At 48.7% G+C, this 21,712-nt stretch overlaps 1 protein-coding gene and 1 long non-coding RNA gene across 2 annotated transcripts in view; both read left to right on the forward strand.

Moving 5' to 3' along the window:
* LOC135916812 (phospholipid-transporting ATPase ABCA3-like) overlaps nucleotides 1-21,712 on the forward strand; it is a 420,918-nt gene that overhangs the window by 145,203 nt on the left and 254,003 nt on the right. The window contains exon 10 of the mRNA XM_065450250.2: nucleotides 8,971-9,409. Within this exon, the coding sequence (XP_065306322.1) occupies nucleotides 8,971-9,409 (439 nt within the window). The remainder of the gene's footprint in view (nucleotides 1-8,970; nucleotides 9,410-21,712) is intronic.
* LOC135916815 (uncharacterized) lies at nucleotides 11,381-15,232 on the forward strand. The gene is made up of 3 exons (XR_010569071.1): nucleotides 11,381-11,515; nucleotides 13,843-13,908; nucleotides 14,656-15,232. It is a non-coding gene; the product is annotated as an uncharacterized lncRNA (long non-coding RNA).

Here is a 21,712-nt window from a genome sequence, read left to right on the forward strand (position 1 = left end):
ACGAAGAACTCGACCGGCCGTTCACCATGACGGAACTGTGGTCAGCGATAGATGACACTAAGAAGAGAAGAACACCCGGCAGGGACGCCATAACTTACAGATAACTCGGTAACATGAGCGGTACAGTGGCCACTGGCCTCCTATAGCACATCAACGAATCCTGGGAGAGCTCGCAGTTGCCGAAGAAATGGCAGGATGCCGAGGTCCGCTTGATTCCAAAGCCCGGCAGCGCCCTCACGATAGAGAGTATGCGGCCCATCTCCCTCACGTCCTGCGTGGGGAAGGTGATGGAGTCATGGTCCTTCGCCGGCGGCAGAAGCACCGTGAAGAAACGGATCATATGCCGGAAACGATGTACAGCTTCACGCAACATCTCAACACCCAAGACTTGATGATCCATCTCCACGAATTGGTCGTCAAGCCGGCAACGAGGCACGCGCTGCGCGGGATACTCGCCCTCGATCTGAAGGGAGCGTTTGACAACGTGTCCCACGCCAGCGTATTGCAGAATCTGAACAAGACCAGGTGTGGCCGAAAGACTTTCGGCTGCATAAAATATTTTCCGCCAAACCGAACGGTGACCATCAGGATAGAGGAGGAGAAGTCGGACCCTATCGAGCTCAGCAATAGGGGCACCCCTCAGGGATCGGTCTTGTCGCCTCTGCTCTTCAGTCTGGCCCTCCTGCCCCTGCTCGATCTACTCAAGCAAATCGAAAGCGTGCATCACGCGTTCTTCCGGCGATATTACGGTGTGCACGGCCCGAGCTGGATCTGATGCCTGGATGGAGGAAGTCTTGCAGCAGGCAGCAACGACCGTGCACGAGTACGCAAAGTCTTGCGGACGGAGCTGCGCTCCCCACAAATCAGAGCTGCTCATGATCCAACCGGGAAAAACCAAGAAGGAGCAGCCGCCGAACGTGATTATCAGGATCGCCGGAACGACCATCAAGCCAACACAGCAGATTAGGATCCTCGGCCTACTACTTCAGAGCGACGAACAGGCACAGGCCGCCATCGCAAAGACAAGACTACAACCGAACAGGTACTTGGTATGATTCGGAGGGTATCATACAGAAACCGAGGCCTTAAAGAGGACGATACCATGCGCCTGGTACGCGCGTTCGTCGTGTCGCGGGTTACCTACTCCGACCCTTATGTCCAGCTGACGAAGACCAATAGGGGCACCCTAAACACAATGCTTCGTAAGGCAACGAAGCAAGTATTGGGCATGCCCATATACTCGTTCACGCAGACTGCTAGACATGGGCGCCCAAAACACGGTGGAGGAGCTCATCGAAGCACACCTCTCTAATCAGAGAATTCGGCTCAGTCACACAGAACACGGACAAGCCGTCCTACGCAAGATAGGATGGCAGATCGAGCCATTACCCATCAAGATGGCCGCTCCGGAGGACTGGAAGACGACCATTCAGACCAAACCCCTTCCCCGGAACATGACTCCGGGCAACGACGATGAGAAGCGCACCGCGAGCCAAAACCATAGCCCGGAACATGGAAGAGAACCCCAGGGTCCTCTACGCGGACGCGTCGCTCCGAAAACACAGTTAGAACTGAGAACCAACTAGCCCTCATCAAGATCTTACGAAAACACAGTGACCGTGCAGCGGTCATGCTTACGTCAAACGACAGAGTGATCGTCAGCGCGTCCTTGAAGACAGCCGACCCCGCACTTGCCGAAGAAGCGGCCGTGGCCCTCGCACAGCCGAGCGTGGACACCGTAGTCACCGACTCAAAAACAGCCTAGAGAAGCTTCCACAGTGGGGTAATCTCCACCGCAGCCCGAGTCATTTTATCCAAGAGCAAGCCTCCGGGAAGAGCCATAGAACTCGTTTAAGTCCCGGCTTACTCTCAGGTAGCAGGCAATACCATCGCCGACTGCCATGCCCGAGAAATGTCAATCCGCGCCATGCACGAGCTGGAAGAGCTACCGCACCCGGCTACCAGCTTTCGGGACATTACCCGGATGTACCGAGAGGACAGGTGCAGATGGCCAGAACCGCACCGCAAACTCACCAGGCGGCAACAGACGATCCTGCGTCGAGCACAGGCGGGATCGCTTGCGCATCCCGTACTGATGAACCGCATGTACCCTGAGCAACACGATATGCTATGTCCTTTTTGCAGAAGAGAAAAGGGAACCCTGCCGCACGTCTTGGCAGAGTGCACAGATCTCAAGACCCCCTCTCCTCCCCTTCCCACGAACACCCCCAACCGCCAACCCCTTTAGCCATGGGAGACCTTGTCATCCAGCCCCGCCCAACCTATTCAGCTCGCACTGACGCACAGGGACCAGGAGCTGCTGGAACAATATGGGTCCCGTAACTAGGGAACCACCCCGTGTGGTGCCGGCGTGCCCCACCGATTTATTTCGGGCCCAGTAAATGTTGCTTCATCATCATCATCAGGCCGACTCACGGTGGAGGTGAAGCAGGCGTTAAGTATTCCTCATACGGCGCCCGAACTAGAAATTATTGCAATGCCGGGCCGACCTGCGGCAGACGTGAAGCACGCGTTAAGTACTCTCCATACGTCGGCCAATCCTCAAGATAGTGCAATGCCGGGCTGACCCGCAGCAGAGTAATAGCTCTCCTCATACGTGGACGATACCGAAGGTAGTGGAATGCCGGTACGGTACGCGGCATTGGTTATAGCACTCATAATTGGGCCGATCCTGAGGGTAGTTCAATACCGGCCTGACCTGCGGCGGAGGTGAAGCAGCGGTTAAGTACTCCCCATACGTCTGCAGATCCTCAAGATAGTGCGATGGCCGGCCAACCCGCGGCGGAGGTGAAGCAGGCGTTAAGCTCTTCCCATACGTGTACTGATCCTCAAGATAATGCAATACCGGGCCGACCCGCGGCGGACGTGAAACAGGCGCTAAGCACTCCCCATACGTGGGCCGATCCCAAAGATGGTACAATATCGAGCCGACCCGTGGCTGAGGTGAAGCAGGCCTAAGTACTGGCCATACGTTGGCCGATCGCGAAGATAGTGCAATGACGGGGCGACACGTGGCAGAGGTTATAGCACTGAAGCCGATCCTGAAGGTAGTGCAATGCCGGCCCGACCCGTGGCGGAGGTGAAGCAGGCGCTAAGCACTCCCTATACGGGGATCAATCCCGAAGATAGTGCAATGCCGAGCCGACTCACCGCGGAGGTGAAGCAGGTGTTCAGCTCTCGCCATACGTGTTCTGATCCTCAAGATAGTGCAATGCCGGGCCGAACCGCGGCAGAGTTTATAGCACTCCTCATACGTGGGCCGATCCTGAAGGTAGTGCAATGCCGGGCCGACACGGGACGTATGTGAAACAGGCGCTAAGCGCTCCCCATACGTGGGCCAACCACGAAGATGGTGCTATGCCGGGCCGACCCACGGTAGAGGTGAAACAGGCTTTATGTACTCCCCATACGTGGGCCTGTTCCGAACATTGTGCAATGCTGGGCCGAACGTCGTCAGAGGTGAAGCATGCGTTAGGCACTGCCCATACGTGCGCGAGATGCCGAAGGTAATGCAATGCCATGCCGGCACGCGCAGATGTTATAGCACTCCTCATAGGTGGGCCAATCTCGAATATTGTGCAATGTCTGGCCGACCCCGCTGCAGAGGTGAAGCAAGCGTTAAGCACTCCCCATCCGTGGACCGAACCCCATGTTAGTGCAATACTGAGCCGACCCGCGGCGTAGGTGGAGTAGGCGTTAAGCACTCGGCATACCCATTCTGATCTCGACGATGGTGCAATGCCGGGTTGACCTGCGACTGAGGTGCAGAAGGCGTTAAGCACTCCCCATACGTGGACTGAACCCCAAGATAGTGAAACACCGGGCCAACCCGCGGCATACGTGAAAGAGGCGTTAAGCACTGTCCATGTGTTCGTGCGATCTCGATGATTGTGCAATTCCGGGCCAAGCCGCGGCAGAAGTGAAGCAGGCGGTAAGCACTCCGCATACGTGTGGAGATCCTGAAGATAGTGCAGTGCCGGGCTCACCTGCGGCAGAGGGGCAGTTCACCATTAAGGGCCCACATACACAGCTTCGTTGGTCACCCTTCTTCACAGAGTGGAGGGGCACTGTGTTTTTTTTTCGATCCTCGCCTCAGCTAAGGGATGGGGCAAACACTACCTCCGACGTATTTCCAGTTGCGGTTTCCGCCGAATGTACACCCTTGTTGAATTTCTCTGTGATCGCGGCTCTGTCTCGCGCGTCATTTATGGAGGCAAGCGAAGAGGCCGCGAGGGAGGGAGAGGTTGGCGGCTTCGTCTCTGCCAGTAATTGTGTAGTTTGCCCTTCCCATGCGGTCGCGCTTCCTGTACCTTGAAAGTGATCTACAGACGGCTCATTAGCATTGTCATCGAAGAAGAACTTCAAGAAGAACGGACACTCCCATAACGCCTAGCGGCCAAATTGACTGTAGTGCTCCAAGCCGCCGAAATTATTATGTAAACCGGAATAGCGGTTTCTGCTTTTGCGCGCATTTTGAACGTTGTCTGGAATGCGTTAAGCCGGCTTCACTGATCTGCGCGGCATTTATTATTATTATTTTATGCTTCTATTGCATAACCTCGTGCGGTCTCTATGCGGAACCTTTTATCTTCAAGTAAAAATGATTGCGAACGATCTTTACAAGACTCCATCGAAGATGTGCCACGTGTAATTTCATAAAGAAGAATACACGCTCCTTGTGAGCTGAGGAAATATTTATTTGGCTCTATATAAATGCTCGTTCCAGGTTTTTGTGCATTCATCCAACGCTCTGGCACCAGGTAAGCAGCCGTCGTTACCGTACGAAGCTCCACCGGACGACGTCAGCTGATGAAAGTAAACTACTAGCATATGTCCTTTTGGCAGTAAGATCTGATAGGAATTATGTGTGTAGAGGCGAAACGCGCGAAAATGGTGAATGGGCGACATTACAAACTAAAGCAATTCGCTTTTGCATATATGGCGTAGGATACACCGGACTCATCTGAAGCAATACCGTTTATAACATATCACTAGAGCTTATGATTTCCAAGCATACCCCCATTCCGGGCCTTATTTCCCGCATTTTAAGAGCACAAATACACGGGCAACTACGCGTTTCCAAAGCAACTTGGCCTCAGCCGACGCGATAGTAGCTACATACACAGGGTGACCACAACACAGGCTCTCAGCCAGACCATGCTAGACGCTCGCAGATTGCCTTCTACTCACACTCGCGAGAAATGCGTGGGTACAAAGCCTGTTTTCAGTCGTTCAGAAGATAGTTTTCGGGTAATTGATTTTTGAGCTCGGCGTTATCTGTTTCGCGTTCTGCCGGCGGAAGCAACAAACTCCTGCGTTATCACTCTTGCCAATCGCTCGTCGCGTTTTGACAAGAGGGAATACCGAAAGAAGGTGTATGTTGCAAGGCCATAAAAAGCATCTCAAACTTGTCTCACTGAGATTTCGTACACGTCAAACTTTGTCATCACGGACGAGCTGCTCTTTGCCAACTACGTCACAACGCCAGGAGGGGCGAACGTGCCTCGAAAGTATCCCAAAACTTAACGAAATTGCAATAATGCTCTGGGCCAGAGAAAGCGTCACGAACTTGTTCCAGTAACCTTCTGTACACGAGAAAATAACTGCGTCACACGGCCGAACTGCTTTTCGCTAACTACGTCACAACATAAGGCGCGGCGAGCGTGTCCAACAACTGCCAAAATTAGTTACAGAAAGTGTCATAAACGTCCCCTAGTAGGAGTCAGCAACTAAACAAAAACTGCGCTCGGGTGGCTGAGCTATTTTTCGCTAACTTCGTCGGAAGTCTAGGTTCTGCGCCGTAAGCCTAATTGCTTGCAATGTGTCGCAGGCTGTCAAACGAAATTTCTCACCTGGCCGTAGTCCAATAGTGCAGTGGTGCAGTGTCGAAGTGCGGAACAAACGCAAGCATACGCCCGGAGCCCACCAAACCAGGCTTTAGGGGGGGGGCCTCCGCCCCGCTTTCGGCGATGCGGAAGGTTGTACCCTCCCCTCCCCCCTGAAAGTGTCACTACTAGCGTTTTGAAACCCACATCAGTTGATGTTTCCGTTTTTATTGTGGCTAATAGCTTACTGCATTACTGTTGGCGCTTATGTGCAGGGCTTTTGATTCGCACTTTCGCTTTATTTCTGCAAATCCTAACAGTAGGACGACAAGCGCATTAGGAGCACAAGCGGCGGCTGCCTCATCCGTATTTTCTCACTTCAACATTTTACAGAAATTTTCACTGTAAACATCATGTACGAAAAGAATGTATTTAAACATATACGCAGGACAAAGTTTATTTTGTTGCTGAAAGAGAAGGAGGTAGCTATTTAAGAATTATTTCTAAAGGTATGGATAGCCTATGCCTACAGAATAAATATGTTGCTGTATGTTCACCTCGCTTGAAATTGATTTCCGTGTTTGTTAGTTTTCTTTTTTTTTTTACCCTGAAGAAAACTTAGACTTCAGTGACAACTTCGGCCCACTTTTTCAACAGCACCTTCTGAAATACACATGAACAATAGTTGACTGACTATTGCTTCTCTTTCCATAAGTAATACTAACGACTCATGAAGAAAAGGAAAAAAAAAACATCAGCCTTTCCACTCTGTGAAGAAGGATGACCAGCGATGCTGTGGTGGGTTTTGCCTCAATCTACGTGTCTATGTATATAGATACCATAGTTATTATTATTATTAATATTATTAGTAGTAGTAGTAGTTGTAGTAGTAGTAGTGGTAGTAGTAGTAGTAGTAGTAGTAGTAGTAGTAGTAGTAGTAGTAGTAGTAGTAGTATTAGTAGTAGTAGTATTGAGGAACATAGACAATGAATACATCTTTTGACTGTGGAGTGATTTATTCTTTTACGAAGTAGTGACGTGTGCAAGTACAGCCACATGGCAGGCGGGAATTCCACAGTATTTACAGCTTCACCATGAACTACATAATTATCAAAAGTAAATAAAACTCGACTTAATATTACAGTCGTATTAGCGGCTACTTTCCATATAATTTGTTTCGGGATAGTTTCGATAAAACAGGAGTTATAGCGATTTTCTGTAGCCATGCTCTCTCTGTATGGCCATGTATTGACAGCAGACTGCAATTCTGTAACGTTTACTTGACTGTGCACTAATTATGACAAAGAAATTAAACTCGGCGTAATGATAGAGTCGTACCAATACCTTAGTTTGGATGAGTTGGTTCATCTTGACAGTTTTTATGAAAACGCATAGAGTCTTCTTAGCGGCCAGTTTCATTGTGTTTTTTCCAAGATGCCTACATTATAATAAGAGCTACAGACCATGCGCGAGAAATTGGAGACGAAAATATTTTCGTGTCGACGCGACGCGCCGACGGAGGACATCGACCTCCGCTAGAGGGTGTTCGTACGCACCGTTGCTGTAAGAGAGCTCTTCTAACAATACTCTACATCTATCGGGGATGGAAACATCGCTGCTTGCACGCAGAGGTCATATATATATATATATATATATATATATATATATATATATATATATATATATATATATAGTGTCCCCACTATCATGCACCAAGATTTAAAAAAAGAAGAGCAACGGCGTTACTCGAAGAAAGCGTAGTGCGTATTGTTTCCTTGTAATCTTTTTCATTACTGAGATTTCATTAGGTAATTGTAATAAATTATCTAACTCGTGACGTGCTGTGCTGATTATCCACGTGTCAACGAGGCATCTGTAGGCACAGCCAAGGGACATCTAACTGTGGTATTTTCAGGGACATGCTAATTGCGTACTAATTTTTTCCGGCTGATAAGTAAACCCCGCGAAACATGAAATAAAATGGCTGTGGCTTAGGTAAGGTTAAGCCCAGGATGCGAAGCATACTAGCCTTTATTTTAGTTGTTGAACCACTGTTTAGCCTGGTGAACTGCTGTTGCTTGGCTATATTTGGTTCGGCTAGACGAAGAAACAACTCATGCATTACTGCTTCGCCTTCAAGAGTGGAACGCGACAGCGTTCCCGTCGACCCGCCAAGGGGTGTAAGACAATGGGCTACAGGGCAGCGACTACGCGCCCCGCATTGGACGCGGTGAGCGTCGAGCAAAGCAGCGTTCGGCGCGGCAACGAAATGTGCGCCTGAGTAAGAGACGCACGCCTTAGAAACAGCTCGTTTCTAAGGCAACACCGCAATCACTAGAGGCGCTTTTGTACCGCTTTGAACCATCGTACTCGTGGCTCAGTGGTAGCGTCTCCGTCCCACACTCCGGAGACCCTGGTTCGATTCCCACCCAGCACGTCTTGCAAGAGTTGAGCCAAAGCCACTTCTCCTCTGTCGTGACGTCACGGTGTCACGTGGTTTCATGGCGACACCGCCGCGCCTGAGGAGCTGGGTTGAGCTCTCGTAATATGCTTCGCATAAAAAACTACGTAACAATATATGGATTGCAGGCTTGTTGGGCCCCAGCCTCCCCGCCCTTTGGAAGACTGAAATCTTTCCGCGTATGTCAGTTAGTAAACGCATGTTTCCAAGTTTATACGGTCGATATAGCTACCATCGCTAATTCGTATAGTTGTATACTAATCTGCTATGGCAATCGAGGTTTCGCCTCTCGCGCAAGACTGCGAGCTTTTTTTTTTCATTGACAAGATGTTTAAATAATCTGCTATTGCTTCACCCGCCGCGGTTGCTTAGGGGCTAGGGTGTTGGGTTGCTAAGCACGAGGTCGCGGGATCGAAGCAGGCCACAACGGCCGCATTTCGATGGGGGCGAAAACACGCGTGTACTTGGATTTAAGTGCACGTTACAGCACCCCAGCTCGTCGAAATTCCTGGAGTCCACCACTTCGGCGTGCCTCACAAACAAATCGTGGTTTTGGCACCTAAAACCCGCATAGCTAAATTCTTTTAAACTGCAACTGCCCCAGCCTTCCCTGCCGTCTGATGACGGGAAATGAAAAACCCTTCGTTCCACCACCTGCGACAGACGACGTCACCTGGCGGGCGGCCACCACCGAGGGCGCCGGCAACTCGCGCGGCGCCAGCCTGGCGGCCCTGTTCGTCAAGCGCGCGCTGTGCCTGTACCGCTCGCTGGCGGCCCCGCTTACCGCCTGGCTGCTGCCGCTGCTCGTGTTCTGGGCGCTGATGGCGCTCGAGCGCGGCCTGCTGCCCGAGCCCACGCGCCGGCTGCGGCGACTCGCCGTGCCGCTCTCGCTGGGCGCCACGTACCGCCGCGCGGGCACCTTCGTGCACGCCGGCGACGAGCTCCGGTCGGTGACACGCGACGTCGTCCTGCCCCTCCTCGAGGAGCAGGGGACGCGTGCCGACGTGCTCGCCGACCCGGCCTGGCAGTTACCGGCTATGGCCGCGCAGCACTTCTACGCGTACACGCAGGAGTACGCTTTCGGCATCTCGGTTGCCCGCAGGTGAGCGCCTCTTCGATACCACAGTTTAGCTTCGAATGACTGGCTGCAAAAAATCGAGATAGGCTGTGCTCCTTAATTTTTATTTAGGTCCTTATGGGCCCTTGAATAACTAGCTGTGCAAGAGTATTTCCACTGGCATTCGTAGCAAGGAAGCCTATGGCGAATGCCTTTGCGGCTAATAGCTCATTTCGGTGGAGACGTGCGCAATAGGTTGTAGTCGAAAGCGCTGCAACCTAGACGGTAACATTTTTTTGTCAACTCCCTTCAGCTCTTTGTGAAAAAAAAAATGTACGGTATGCTATTCAGTTACGTTTAGCGAGCTCATACCGTAAATATCGCTGCTGGTTTCTTATCGGAAAAGAACAAAATGGAAGATGACTAAAAGGAATAAAGAACAAGCGAACTAACATGATCAAGTGCGAGATACTGGTCAGAATGGCGACTAAACACACCATTTGCAGCACTCTCCCTTGGTCCTAGTACTCCTCCCGGTATGTGGGATGACCTCAGCTGGTTATCTTTCGTTCACTTTCATTTCCCTTTACATTATTATTTCTATACCTAATTTACACACGAATAACGTGCCTTATGTTATCTCTGGCTTCACTGGTTGTGGTTGCGACTTACCGAAAATTGAGCCCGTCGGATCTTCTACGTATCCTCGCTCACTAAAAACACCCACGTGCAAGAACTTAAAAAAAAATCTCTTTTTCCATTTTCAAGTGTACGCACGGACTAATGTTACTGATATAGCACCAGGCAAAAGCTCCCAATTGGCTAATCTGCCAAACAATGCTTTAAAGCTGCTGCTTTATGAACCGCTAGTTAAACATAAGAAATTGAGATTGCTGACAAAAGTTCTCACAAACGCTTACGGCGTTCTGTTTTCTCCGTTGTTCTGTCTGTGTAAGCGTAGGACGAACCATACTTGGATAACTACATTCAGCGCCTTTTCAATGAGACATTGATTCATTAACTGATAGTTTAACCTTCGAAAGAAGCACAGGCGTTATCAGACACACATCAGAGGGACGCTTGGTAGTGATTCTGACGAGCTGTGCTTCATGAAAGAGCAAATAAAAAAAATATCAAGATAAGTACAATTAGCTTTTCCGCAGCGAGCTTCGGCTGACTGTCAAAGACGCATAACGAAACACGGCTTCTGAGGCCAGCATGAAATTCACTCGCTATCTTACGGCACATTCCGACAGCAGCGGCTCTCGAAAATTCTCATTGTTCTCACATATACAGGGAGCTCAAAGTTAGACTTTCCGTGTTTAAAAAAGAAATGCTAAGATGAGTACATAGATGGGATTTTTCTACCTAGGTTATGCGACCAGGCCGTCGAAAACTGAGGATAATTGTCGTCGTAATGTCCACATTTAATTAAATTTGATAATTAGCTTTTTATTTAATGCAGTTCGCATGTATGCTTATATTGAAAAGTCAGCGGCGGTACCATTTGGTGACTATTACCTTTTGCACAATTTCAGTAACGCGCCTGTGTCCTGAGATATGCACGCCTGAGAATTCAGCCCAAGCCGTCTAATCATACAGTAACATAGTAAACGTCAAGAGTACACTCTCGAGCCGTTTCGCGGCCGATCTATGAAGATTCGCCGATACCGCTAGGTGGCAGAGCACATCAAGAAAAATGCGGCTGTCGCTGCGGCTGCGGCCAGCAGCATGACAGGCGGTACGACCACTGGGCACGATCCAACACGCAAAGAGAAAGAAATTCAGCAAGAGCGAATACTCGGCAAACACTGGCAACAGGAAACACGTCACGCCTAGTGCCAACTCCATTCGTTAGTTGACGCGCGCATCAGAAAAAAAGAATGTGAAGTGAACCTACAGACAACGTTTTATTTTTTTATTCTTTCCCACTAAAACTAAATAAGTTTTGCTTGTAAATTAACTTATGCGTTGCAACTTTTCTTGCGTTGCCTGGCAAAAAGCTAGCGGCACGCCGGACGCGCGTGCATACGTGATGCGCCAGACATGCCACAGGAGCGAGTGAGGCCGGCTGCGCATGTGAAGCTCGCGTGCTCTTGCGTTTCGTCTGCATTTCGACACAGCACCGCTGCACTACTGGACTACAGCAAGGTGAGGAATCTTGTTTGGCATCTGCGAGGCACTTCAATTACATTTAGGCTTACTGCACAAAACTGAACTTATATAGTGACGCAGTTATCGAAAAACAGCTCCGTCGTTCAGGCCTAGTTTTTCTAGTTAATTACTTGTAGTGGGAGATGTTTGCGACGCTTTCTATGAGCCCAAGCATTATTATAACCTATTGCGGTAGTTTTCGGGCACACTCGCCGCACTTGACTGCGTCACGAAAAGCACCTCGGCAGTCTGACGCAGTTTCGCGTATATTGAATCTTACCGGGACAAGCTTTGGCGCCTTCACCGACCCCATGCATTATCGTAATTAATTTGGCTACTTTTTGGGGTACTCTTCAAGCACAGTGGCCGCGCTCGGTGTAGTGGCGCTGTTAGGGAAAAGCAGCTCGGCTGTGTGCCGCAGTTAGTTTCGCGTTACTGAATCTTACTGGGAGAATTTCGCAACGCGTTTTCTGACCCCAAACATTATTGTAATTCATTTCGTAACTTTTTGGGATACTTTTGAGGCATGCTCGCCGCGCCGGAGGTTGTGAAGCTGTTAGCAAAAAAGCAAGCCGGCCGTGGTGAGTTAGTTTTGCGTGTACTGAATTTTAGTGGGACAAGTTTGTGACGATGTTTATGGCCCTGCAACAACGCATATCTTATTTCGGTACTCACGCTTGTCGAAAACGCGACGATCGATTGCCCAGAGTGATAACACGGGAGCGTGTTGCTTGCGCCGGCAGGACGCGTAAAAGATAACGCCGAGGAGCTCAAGAACTTGATATTTTTGTCTCCTGAGCAACTGAAAACAGGCTTTGCACCCACGAATCTGTTGAGTGCGACTAGAAGGCATTCTGCGAGCGTGTAATACCCCTGTCACACTAGGAGTTTTAATGTCATTCGAACCGAATGGCATTAGCATCGAATGACATTATGAGGTTGCTACACAACGATATTTAATGTCATTAGCACCGAATGACTTCGGCAATCGAATGAGTTCGAGAAACTCATTCGGCTTCGCACTCGGAGCGAATGTGTACTCTCAACCCCAGAAACAAAGCAAAACAGGACACAGTATTTGCAAATTGAAAACCGTACTCGTATAGAAACAATAACGTTTGCGTGTTTTAATGGACTTGTTACTCTAAAGAGACAATATCTGTGCGGCAGGCTGTCGCAAAATGTTGTTACTCTCCTGCTCAGTAGCGTCTGGCCGCCGTCCATGCCGCCGTCCATGCCGCCGCCACTCTGCTCGTCGGTCATAGAACGTCTAATCGCTTCCTCTGATTATTACGCCTTGCTCGTAATGCAAAGTACGCAGCAACTTATCGCTTCACCTCCTGCAACTTAGCGTCGTCGTCCAGCGTCGACATGTCAGCCATTTTGTTTGTTTTCAATTTATCGGCTACTCAGGTGGCTAAGCCTTGTTTTGGCTTATAGTGGCCACATAGTCTGAAATAGAACAACTTTTTTTATACGCATTACTAAAATATTTTTTTTTCAGTGAAGTGACGTTCCAAAAATATATTTAAAGTTATGGAATGCTTATGCAAGCACTTTATACCTACCTTGTTCTATTTTAGTTGCGACGTTTTTTTCGTAATCATCGCCATTGATATCGCCACCGAATGACATTAATTTTTCGAGTGTAGCAGCTCCGGGGGGCGAATGACATTCGTTGCATCGAATGCCATTCGATTCGAATGACATTAAAACTCCCAGTGTGACAGGGGTATTACAGGGTCTGGCTAAGAGCCTGTGTTGTAGCCACCTCTGTGTACTTCGCATACCATCGCGTCGACTGAGACCAAGTTGACTGAGGCCTCTACACGCAATATTTCTTTTAGTTCAATATACCAAAATGATACATGCTTCTAATTTACTTTAAACTGATGGCATCTGATGGAGCTTCCTACGGCAACGACTGTTGCTTACCGGGTGTCAACTTTGGATGAATGCACAAGAAGCCCGGAACGAGCATTATACAGAGCAAAATAAACATTTAATCATTTCAGAAGACGTCTTTCGTTTTGCTCATGAAATTGCACGTGACACAGATTCGGTGGATCGAGCTTGTAAAGATCGTTGGCAATCATTTTTATTAAATAATAAAATGATTCTGTGCCAAAGCCGCACGTGGTTCAGCAGTAGAAGCGAAAATAAAAATGCCGCGTCGATCAGTGGAGCCGGCGCGGTGTGTAAAACCTGTCGTTCAAAACGCGCGCGCACAAAGCCGAAACCGGAAGTGCTTGGCGCGCTACAGTCAATTCGGCCGCTAGGCTCTATGGGAGTGTCCGCTCTTGCAGAAAGTTTTCTCTATGCAGCACGTGCGAAGCCTGAGCGTCGTTGTTGGGTTCTTATGCCAGCGTCTGCTTCGTCGCCGTTTCATGGTAAGGCCATATATAGCCATTTCTTTTGAGCGTTGTTAATGAGTCATTCGCTTCGCATTTGGTTATGTGACTGTTAGCCGCACGAACGAGTGACGGCGGCCTTGCAGCCGTGAACAGCTTGTTGCCCATTTGCTACGCTGACTTTCATTTCGAATTTTTTTTATGCGCAGCAATGAACGGCGATGCTAGCGATAACAGCGATTGTGCAGCATCTGAACTGCGAGGCACGTTCGATACAATGACGAAGCTAGACAATAGAATAAAATGGTTCGTTAAGTAATGCTGCCTATGAACACATGCCGTTCGGGCCAGATAGCATTATGATACGCGCAGCAACTGCTAAAAAAGTATGGTGCTCTACATTTCCTTTTGCAAAGGAAATGCAGCTATTTCTAAAGCAGTATACGTGCAATATTTGCAGTATAGGTATAATGCGCTCTCTCTTTGAACCCTGTAGCAGGCTGTGTGCGCTCGAGCGTTAGCTATTCTGCATTGTGCTAAAGATGCATGTTTTCATGTTTTAATTGTGTATGGAGTTGTTACCGTAGAAAGTTCCCTGTTTCTTAGCATTTATGACAGCGCTTCCTTAACCAAGAAAATATGCATTACATGAAGGAACGCAGCATCTCCTTTATAAAGCTTTGCAGGCTCCAGTATTGCTTATACGAAGGAACGTAGCGCCTACATTCAATAGCTTTGAAGCCTCCAGTATTGCTTACCTTCTGTCTGTCATTGCACGTATTGCAGGAATCTCCATCATTTCTTCAAAATACACCGTACAGCCAAAGGACATCATGCATACTCAAGGGCGAAATTCCAAGTATCAGAAGACAATTGCAAGACTTCGAAGACAGGACGTGAAGACACCCAACACAAAGTGCTTAATTGCAGCGGTTTAATGACGGACACATTGGCTTACACATTCAAGATGAGGATGTTGGTGCGTGCTCAATCATTTCTGCAGCCATTTTATTTCGGCTCGCAACCATTCACATAATTTTGCTACAATAATTCACCCTCCTTCCCAGAAGTACAAGAAGAAACATCACATTTTTTTCCTTCTAAAACAACCCCATTTTGAGCAAATTAATTGCTGGCGTGCATGTGCAGTTTTGTTTTCGTTCTCTTGATGGTTACAACACGCCTTCTACGTGTGTCGCTTGCGCAAAGTTATTGCCATCAAGATAATAATTTCTGACTATTCTCCGTTGTACCGCTGTCACGCGATCGCCTTCGGTCGCGATCAAGTCCGATCCGGATCTAAATTGGGTCCATCGCAAAGCTTGCACAAAAGAACCAATCGCGATTTCTTTCCATTTTCAGGTATCTGCCTCTTACAATCTTGCTGCAATAAATTGTCTATTTTCTTGTTCTTGACTGTGCTGCAAGTTGATTTATATTTAAGGAACTTGGAACATTTATTTACGATACACATTTTGTCATGAGTTAGCAGACGTACAATATCATAAGCGATAAAGTTCTATTTCCTCAACAGTTAGCTTGATTGTTGCGCGAAGTTACAGCTTTAAACAGCAAATATGAATTTAAATGAAACTAACCTGAAGTGAAACACCTTTGCGCGCGCGTCGTTACAACATATAAACAGCGGCACAAACGCCTGCATGTAATCACTCGATTTAAGCAACGTTATGGGTCACAAAAAATATCAGAAACGAAACTGAATTTAGGGCCTCCGAGATTCTTCGGCGTGCGCGACCATCTTGGAGGCTGGTGCACTTCGCCGATTCCGCTAGGTGCGCTGAGAGCCAAAGTCGGCTACTTTAAAGTCGGCCGCAGGCGCCTATGGGAGTGTCCACTCTTTACGCTTACTATATGGTACCCTATGGTCTAATTACGTGTGCGAGACGGCGGCACCCGCTATGAGGCCACTCCCTAGTTGACGCAGCTGTTATATATGACACTCCGTCCGACAACAATGCGGGGTGACAGGCAACGGTGATTATTTTTCGTTCTTGGCCACCGTTCTCGTCCGTGGCCAGCGAAACCAAAGGATGACTTTGCGTGGCGGCTTGCCCGAGCTCTTTTAACGCAATAGCATTAAGGAGTTCGTGTCGCAAAACAGCCAGTGCCGTCGGCGGCGTGGGCTGTGAGCGAAAAATTGCGGAAAGCAATTCATAAATAAAAACAACTTGCAAGATGGGCTGGGTGAGAATCGATCCAGGGTCTCCGGAGTGTGAGACGCTACCACTCAGCCACGAGTTCGATCCTTCGAAGCGGGACAAAAGCGTCTCTAGTGAATGCGGTGTTGCCGTAGAAACGTGACGTAGAAAGTTATACTGTGGTGTGCATCGGTAATTATGAGCATGTAAATTCCAGAAGTCGCAGTTAAACGCGTAGCGAAGTACGTTTCCGCTATATTTCATCTGCGCTTGGCGCGCACGCAGAGCCCTCTTGCGACAAACACAGAAGAATCCCTCCTTGCAATGTACGACACTGCCCAGACAGGTGGCGCGCCACTCGCCCGCGCAACGCGGCTTCTATTTCTGCTCGCAGCGCGATTCCTAGGTGCAGCGACCGATGCGGGACGCCTGTAACGTGATCGTTGCGCCGCAGCCCGTCTGGTGAGAAAGCGTCCCCTGCAATGTGTGCCGTGCAGCTGGCGAGGAGTCATGTGTCTGCGTGGTGCTCCCAAGCGGGATAGAGGACGATCCCAACGAGGCGTCAGCCCCATGATCACGTCCGCCTTCGTGGCGCGTCGTGGCCCGGCTGTCCGTTCCGATCAAGACGTTTGGCTCGCGTAGATCGTTTTGCCTCCGAGACCCCAAGTTATTTGATTCGTTCCGCTCGTTCAAGTGCGCATTTCGTCTTTGTGTCACTCAAGAGCATGCCGAGCGAATGAGTGGGTGGTGCGAACGCGGTGCGATAACGCCATCGCGTTCCACTCTTGAAGGCGAAGCTTAAGCGACCTTCAATTTTTTTGAAGGGATGACTTGCTGAGTTGGCAACAAAGCGTGGTGCCACCGTACACGTGATGTTGAAGTAATCAATTGCAGAGTTACGATACTGGCTTTGGTTTTATTTTTTATCTTTATTTTTGCATTTCGGATGCTCAAAGTCATGCAAGCGCCAAGCATGAAAGAAAAATGACAGCTGCCGGGCAGCAGCTTAGTCGCCAGTGGTGATCCAGGGACGCTGTATCTGTCTGAAAAGTATTATTTCAGGGCCCTGCATTGCCTACGCCTGAAAAACTGCGGTGAAATAGAAGAATGACGGTGAACTGGCGTGAGTAGTGCCTTTTATTGGCGCATGCCTGACAACTTTTTTATTCGCGGTTTTGCGAAAGTGCCGAACAGATCAGGCATTACCTTGAAAGCGCATCGAGTGAGCCTCTGAGCTTCCATTATGTGTTTTTGCCTTTGCCACTGACTGACTGCCTCTACTAAACTGGGCTGTTGGAAGCAAGCCCTGCGTTAGGACCTTCTGCGTTGAAAAACGGCGGCTTCGTCTGGGTCGAGGTATTATTTTACGCAGAAAAAATTATGTAGTGCTATCAATGGCGGAAATGAACGGCAATGCCACATTAGCAATAAGTCTGTACGCGTCTCGTCATCCGGATTGGCAAGTTCCAAACAAAGCAACATTTGTTGGCATTTTCAGACGTCTTCGCACAACAACCTCAGTTCACCAAAAAGCACAAAGCAACATTCATGACTACATTGAAATTGACGGTCTTGCCTGTGTGAATGCAATGGAAAATGCAAGCATCAGAGATATTTCTAAGCAATGCGGGAAAAGCGTGGGAACAGTGCACAACGTTCTAAAAAAGCACGAATTTCATCCATACAAAGCGAGTCTTCATCAGGACCTAAGTGAGGCAGACTGTGAAAAACGGGCCGACTTTTGTAATTATATATATATCGCCGCGACCTAGGTTCGGCGAGAGTCCTCCTGAAATTGGAGAATACGTGGCCCAGCAGCGTGAATCTCCTTCAGCTCGACACCAGTCACGCTCCCCTTCGCCGCGGCGGTTTTCTCCGACTCGCCGTATACGTATTGGAGCGTGGTGCAGGGTCTGTCGCCCAACCCACGCCGGGAAAACTAAGTACAGCGACCTTTGGAGGCGAGGCCGCTCAGTCTGGACGTCCTCAAGGACCTCTACTGGCGCGTACGCGGACCGACGATACATCGACGACGACAGTACCTGTTAATTACGGAAGAAGAATTTCTTTGGACATTCCTGTATTACTCGACGGTCGTGAATTGACTGCTTTAGTGGACACTGGAGCAGATTATTCTATAATCAGCGAAAAACTGGCCACCCTTCTGAAGAAAGTGACCACGCCTAGGAACCAAATGCCAGTTCGTATAGCTGCTGCGCACATCGTCACACCACTCGGCATGTGCACGGCACAAATACAGATTCGCGGCTCTACGTTTGTTGTCAGTTTGAGCATTCTCCCGCAGTGTTCTCGAGACCTAATCGCGGGCATGGACTTTCTCAGGGAGCACAGAGCTATCATCAACATTCGACAACGCCTCGTCACTTTCTCGACAAAGAGCGCCACAGCGACGACCAACACCATCAACCCTCGAGCATCTCTTCGTGTCATCGATGACGCTGTGACGTTACCACCGCGTGCAAGTGTCATGGTTCAAGCGTCATGTGACAGGCTTGTACACGGTGAAGCGGTCGCAGAAAGCAATCGCTCTCTCCTGCTTTCTCATAATGTTTGCGTCGCAAGAAGCCTTTTCGATCTCCATGATGGCCGCTGTGAGGTTCTTGTCACGAACTTCAGCTACGAACACCGGCGCCTTTTCCCCGGTACTGTCATCGCCTACGCCGACCCGATCGCCGATGTCACTGAGTGTTTTGTTTCCGAGGCAATCGGAACGGCTGGAGCCCCTCTACGCAACGTCGACATTAGTCAAACGCTTCCTGAAGAGAGCAAACAACCTTTGCGCGAGCTGTTGCTTGCGTTCCACTCTTGCTTTGCACGGTCATCGAAGATGCGTCACACTTCAATTACGGAACACCGTATCATCACCTATGACGACGTGCCCCCCATCGTGTTGCCGCGACCGAGCGACATGCGATTCAAACGCAGCTGAAGGAAATGCTTCAAGACGGTGTAATTCAACCTTCATGCAGTCCCTGGTCATGGCCAGTCGTTCTTGCTAAAAAGAAAGATGGCACGCTTCGATTTTGTGTTGACTACCAGAAGCTAAACAACGTCACGAAGAAAAACGTGTACCCGTTGCCTCGTGTCGACGATTCTCTGGACAGGCTGAGGCGCGAGAAGTATTTCTCCTCTATCGATCTGAAAAGTGGCTACTGGCAAATTGACGTAGATGAGCGTGACCGCGAGAAAACTGCTTTCGTGACTCCTGACGGCCTTTAGGAATTTAGAGTACTCCCTTCCCGCCTCTGCTCCGCTCCAGCAACATTCCAGCGAATGACGGGCACCGTTCCCGCTGATCTCAAATGGAAAAGCTGCCTCGTCTGTCTCGATGATGTCGTTGTCTTTTCGGAAACTTTGACGAGGACCTTCGACGCCTTCGGAATGTACTCGAAGCCATTCGATCTGCTGACCTTACACTCAAGCCAGAGAAATTCCATTTCGGTTACGAGGAACTGAAGTTCCTTGGTCACGTCGTAAGCGCGGCAGGTGTTCGGCCCGATCCCGAGAAGGCTGCTGCCGTAGCATATTTTCCCGCTCCAACCGACAAGCAAAGTGTCCAACGATTTTTGGGTTTGTGTGCGTATTACCGACGCTTTATTGAAAATGTGTTGCAGATTGCAGAGCCGCTATTTCGCCTTACGAATGACGACACGCCATTCCTGTGGACTAATGAAGAAGAGACCACCTTTGCCTCGATGGAAAGAATTATGCGCACGTAATTCTTGCTGGTGTCGTCGATAAATTTTGCTCGAGTCTCCCTCTCAACGAACTGCGACAAATTTTGTTCCAGCATGACGGGGCCCCACCACATTTCTCCTCCACTGCAAAGAACTGGTTAAAGTGTAAGTTTTCATGGCAGCGGATTGGACGCGAAGGAGAGACCTTTTAGCCGCCGCGATGCCCTGATCTCTCTCCACTGGACTTCTTTTTGTGGGGCTACGTGAAAGATCGCTTGGCGCAGTTTAGCCCACCGATGTCAATGACATGAAGATGAGGATAGTTACCGCCTGTAGAAGCATCGAATCACAAATGCTGCCTAGAGTGGTCAACTCGAAGAGAGAGCGGTTCATGTGGTGTGTTGCGGCGGAAGGCAAGCATTTCGAACATTTTTATACGGTTGGTTTCATGGAGACTGTCATAATTCTAAGTTGAGCAAAATTTCATATCACTCGAAACTAATACTGTGTAAGCAATGGTAGATTTGAAGCAAATCTCTAAAATGTTTGTATGTTTTGTTTGTGTGTAGGCCATGGATTTACACTGTACCTGTTTCTTTTTTTGTTCTTTTATTCCCGCTTCTTCCGATGTAATGCCGCAATCAGAGCTGTGTGTAACTAAATAAATATGAATTTGATTGCTTTGACACAATTTCATACTCTGTCATGAGGACTCGTAGATGCTTTTTAATTTTAAAAATGAAAAATGCGGGCCGTTAACCCGCGCTTCCTGAGCGCTGACAGTGTAGGGTAGCAAATTATCTCTACGCATGTGCAAGCCGCCCTGTACACTTGAATGTTTATAATGTGCTGTATGGCAGCTGACGCTGTCGCTTATTTTGTGAGATGGCATTAATTTCAGTCATTCTGCAAACAAAGCTTCCAATATTATATAAATATCAGAGTAGTATCGCTGTACTTGAGTGCACGAGAAGTCTTAAGCGGCACGGCGTCTTGCCACTTCTTCTAACAGCAATTGCTCAAAGAAACAGGGCTCGTCTCACGTTGCCCGCACAGTCACTCTTCGGTTTCGCTGGCCAAGAACGGAAAGGTTGGCCGAGAACGAAAAATAATCGCCGTCTCCTTTCAGCCCACATCCTTGTCAGACTGGCGTAACATACGCAACATACGTAACAGCTGCGTCACATTAGGAAGGGGCCTCATAGCTGGTGCCGCCGTCTCGCACGCTTAATCGGACGGCTTGGGCTGAAATTTCGAACATCCATATCTCAGGACTCAGGCGCGTTACTAAAATTGTACGAAATGAAATAGTCACGAAATCGTAACGCCTCTGAGTTTTTAATACAAACGTACACGCTAACTGCAGTGAATAAAAAGTTCATTATCGAATTCAATTAAACACTGGCATTGCGGCTACAAATATCGTTAAAGTTTGCGACCACCTAGCCGAATAACCTTGGTAGACAAATAGGTTCTGTGTACTCCTCTTCGCATTTTTTCGAAAAACCCTGAAAGTCTTGGAACTGTGAAGACCCTGTATATATATATATATATATATATATATATATATATATATATATATATATATATATTAGAAGAGTTAACTGCTGGGCTATTTGGTGGTCTTGCATACTGAAAAGATTTTGCGCCAAACAACAACACACACAAGACGACGACACCACGGGCGCTACTTCAACTGTTTCATGAGGGTGAAAGCACTCATTAAACAGACATATATAGCCCTCCGCAGCACCTCGTACTCCATGTTGCCTTGTGCACAAGCGCGGTGTTGTGGAGGGCTATATATGTCGAGTGCTTTTACCCTCATTAAACAGTTGAAGTAGCGCTCGTGGTGCCGTCGTCTTTCTTGTGTGCGTTGTTTTTTGGTGCAAGATCTTTTAGTATATATATTGTAACAGATAGGAAAGGCACGGACAAGAAAGAAGAGAAGACGAAGAGAACGAGAAGTTTGAGAGGCCGAGCTGC

This window comes from Dermacentor albipictus, chromosome 1 (assembly GCF_038994185.2).
Source record: "Dermacentor albipictus isolate Rhodes 1998 colony chromosome 1, USDA_Dalb.pri_finalv2, whole genome shotgun sequence".
Lineage (NCBI taxonomy): Eukaryota > Metazoa > Arthropoda > Arachnida > Ixodida > Ixodidae > Dermacentor > Dermacentor albipictus.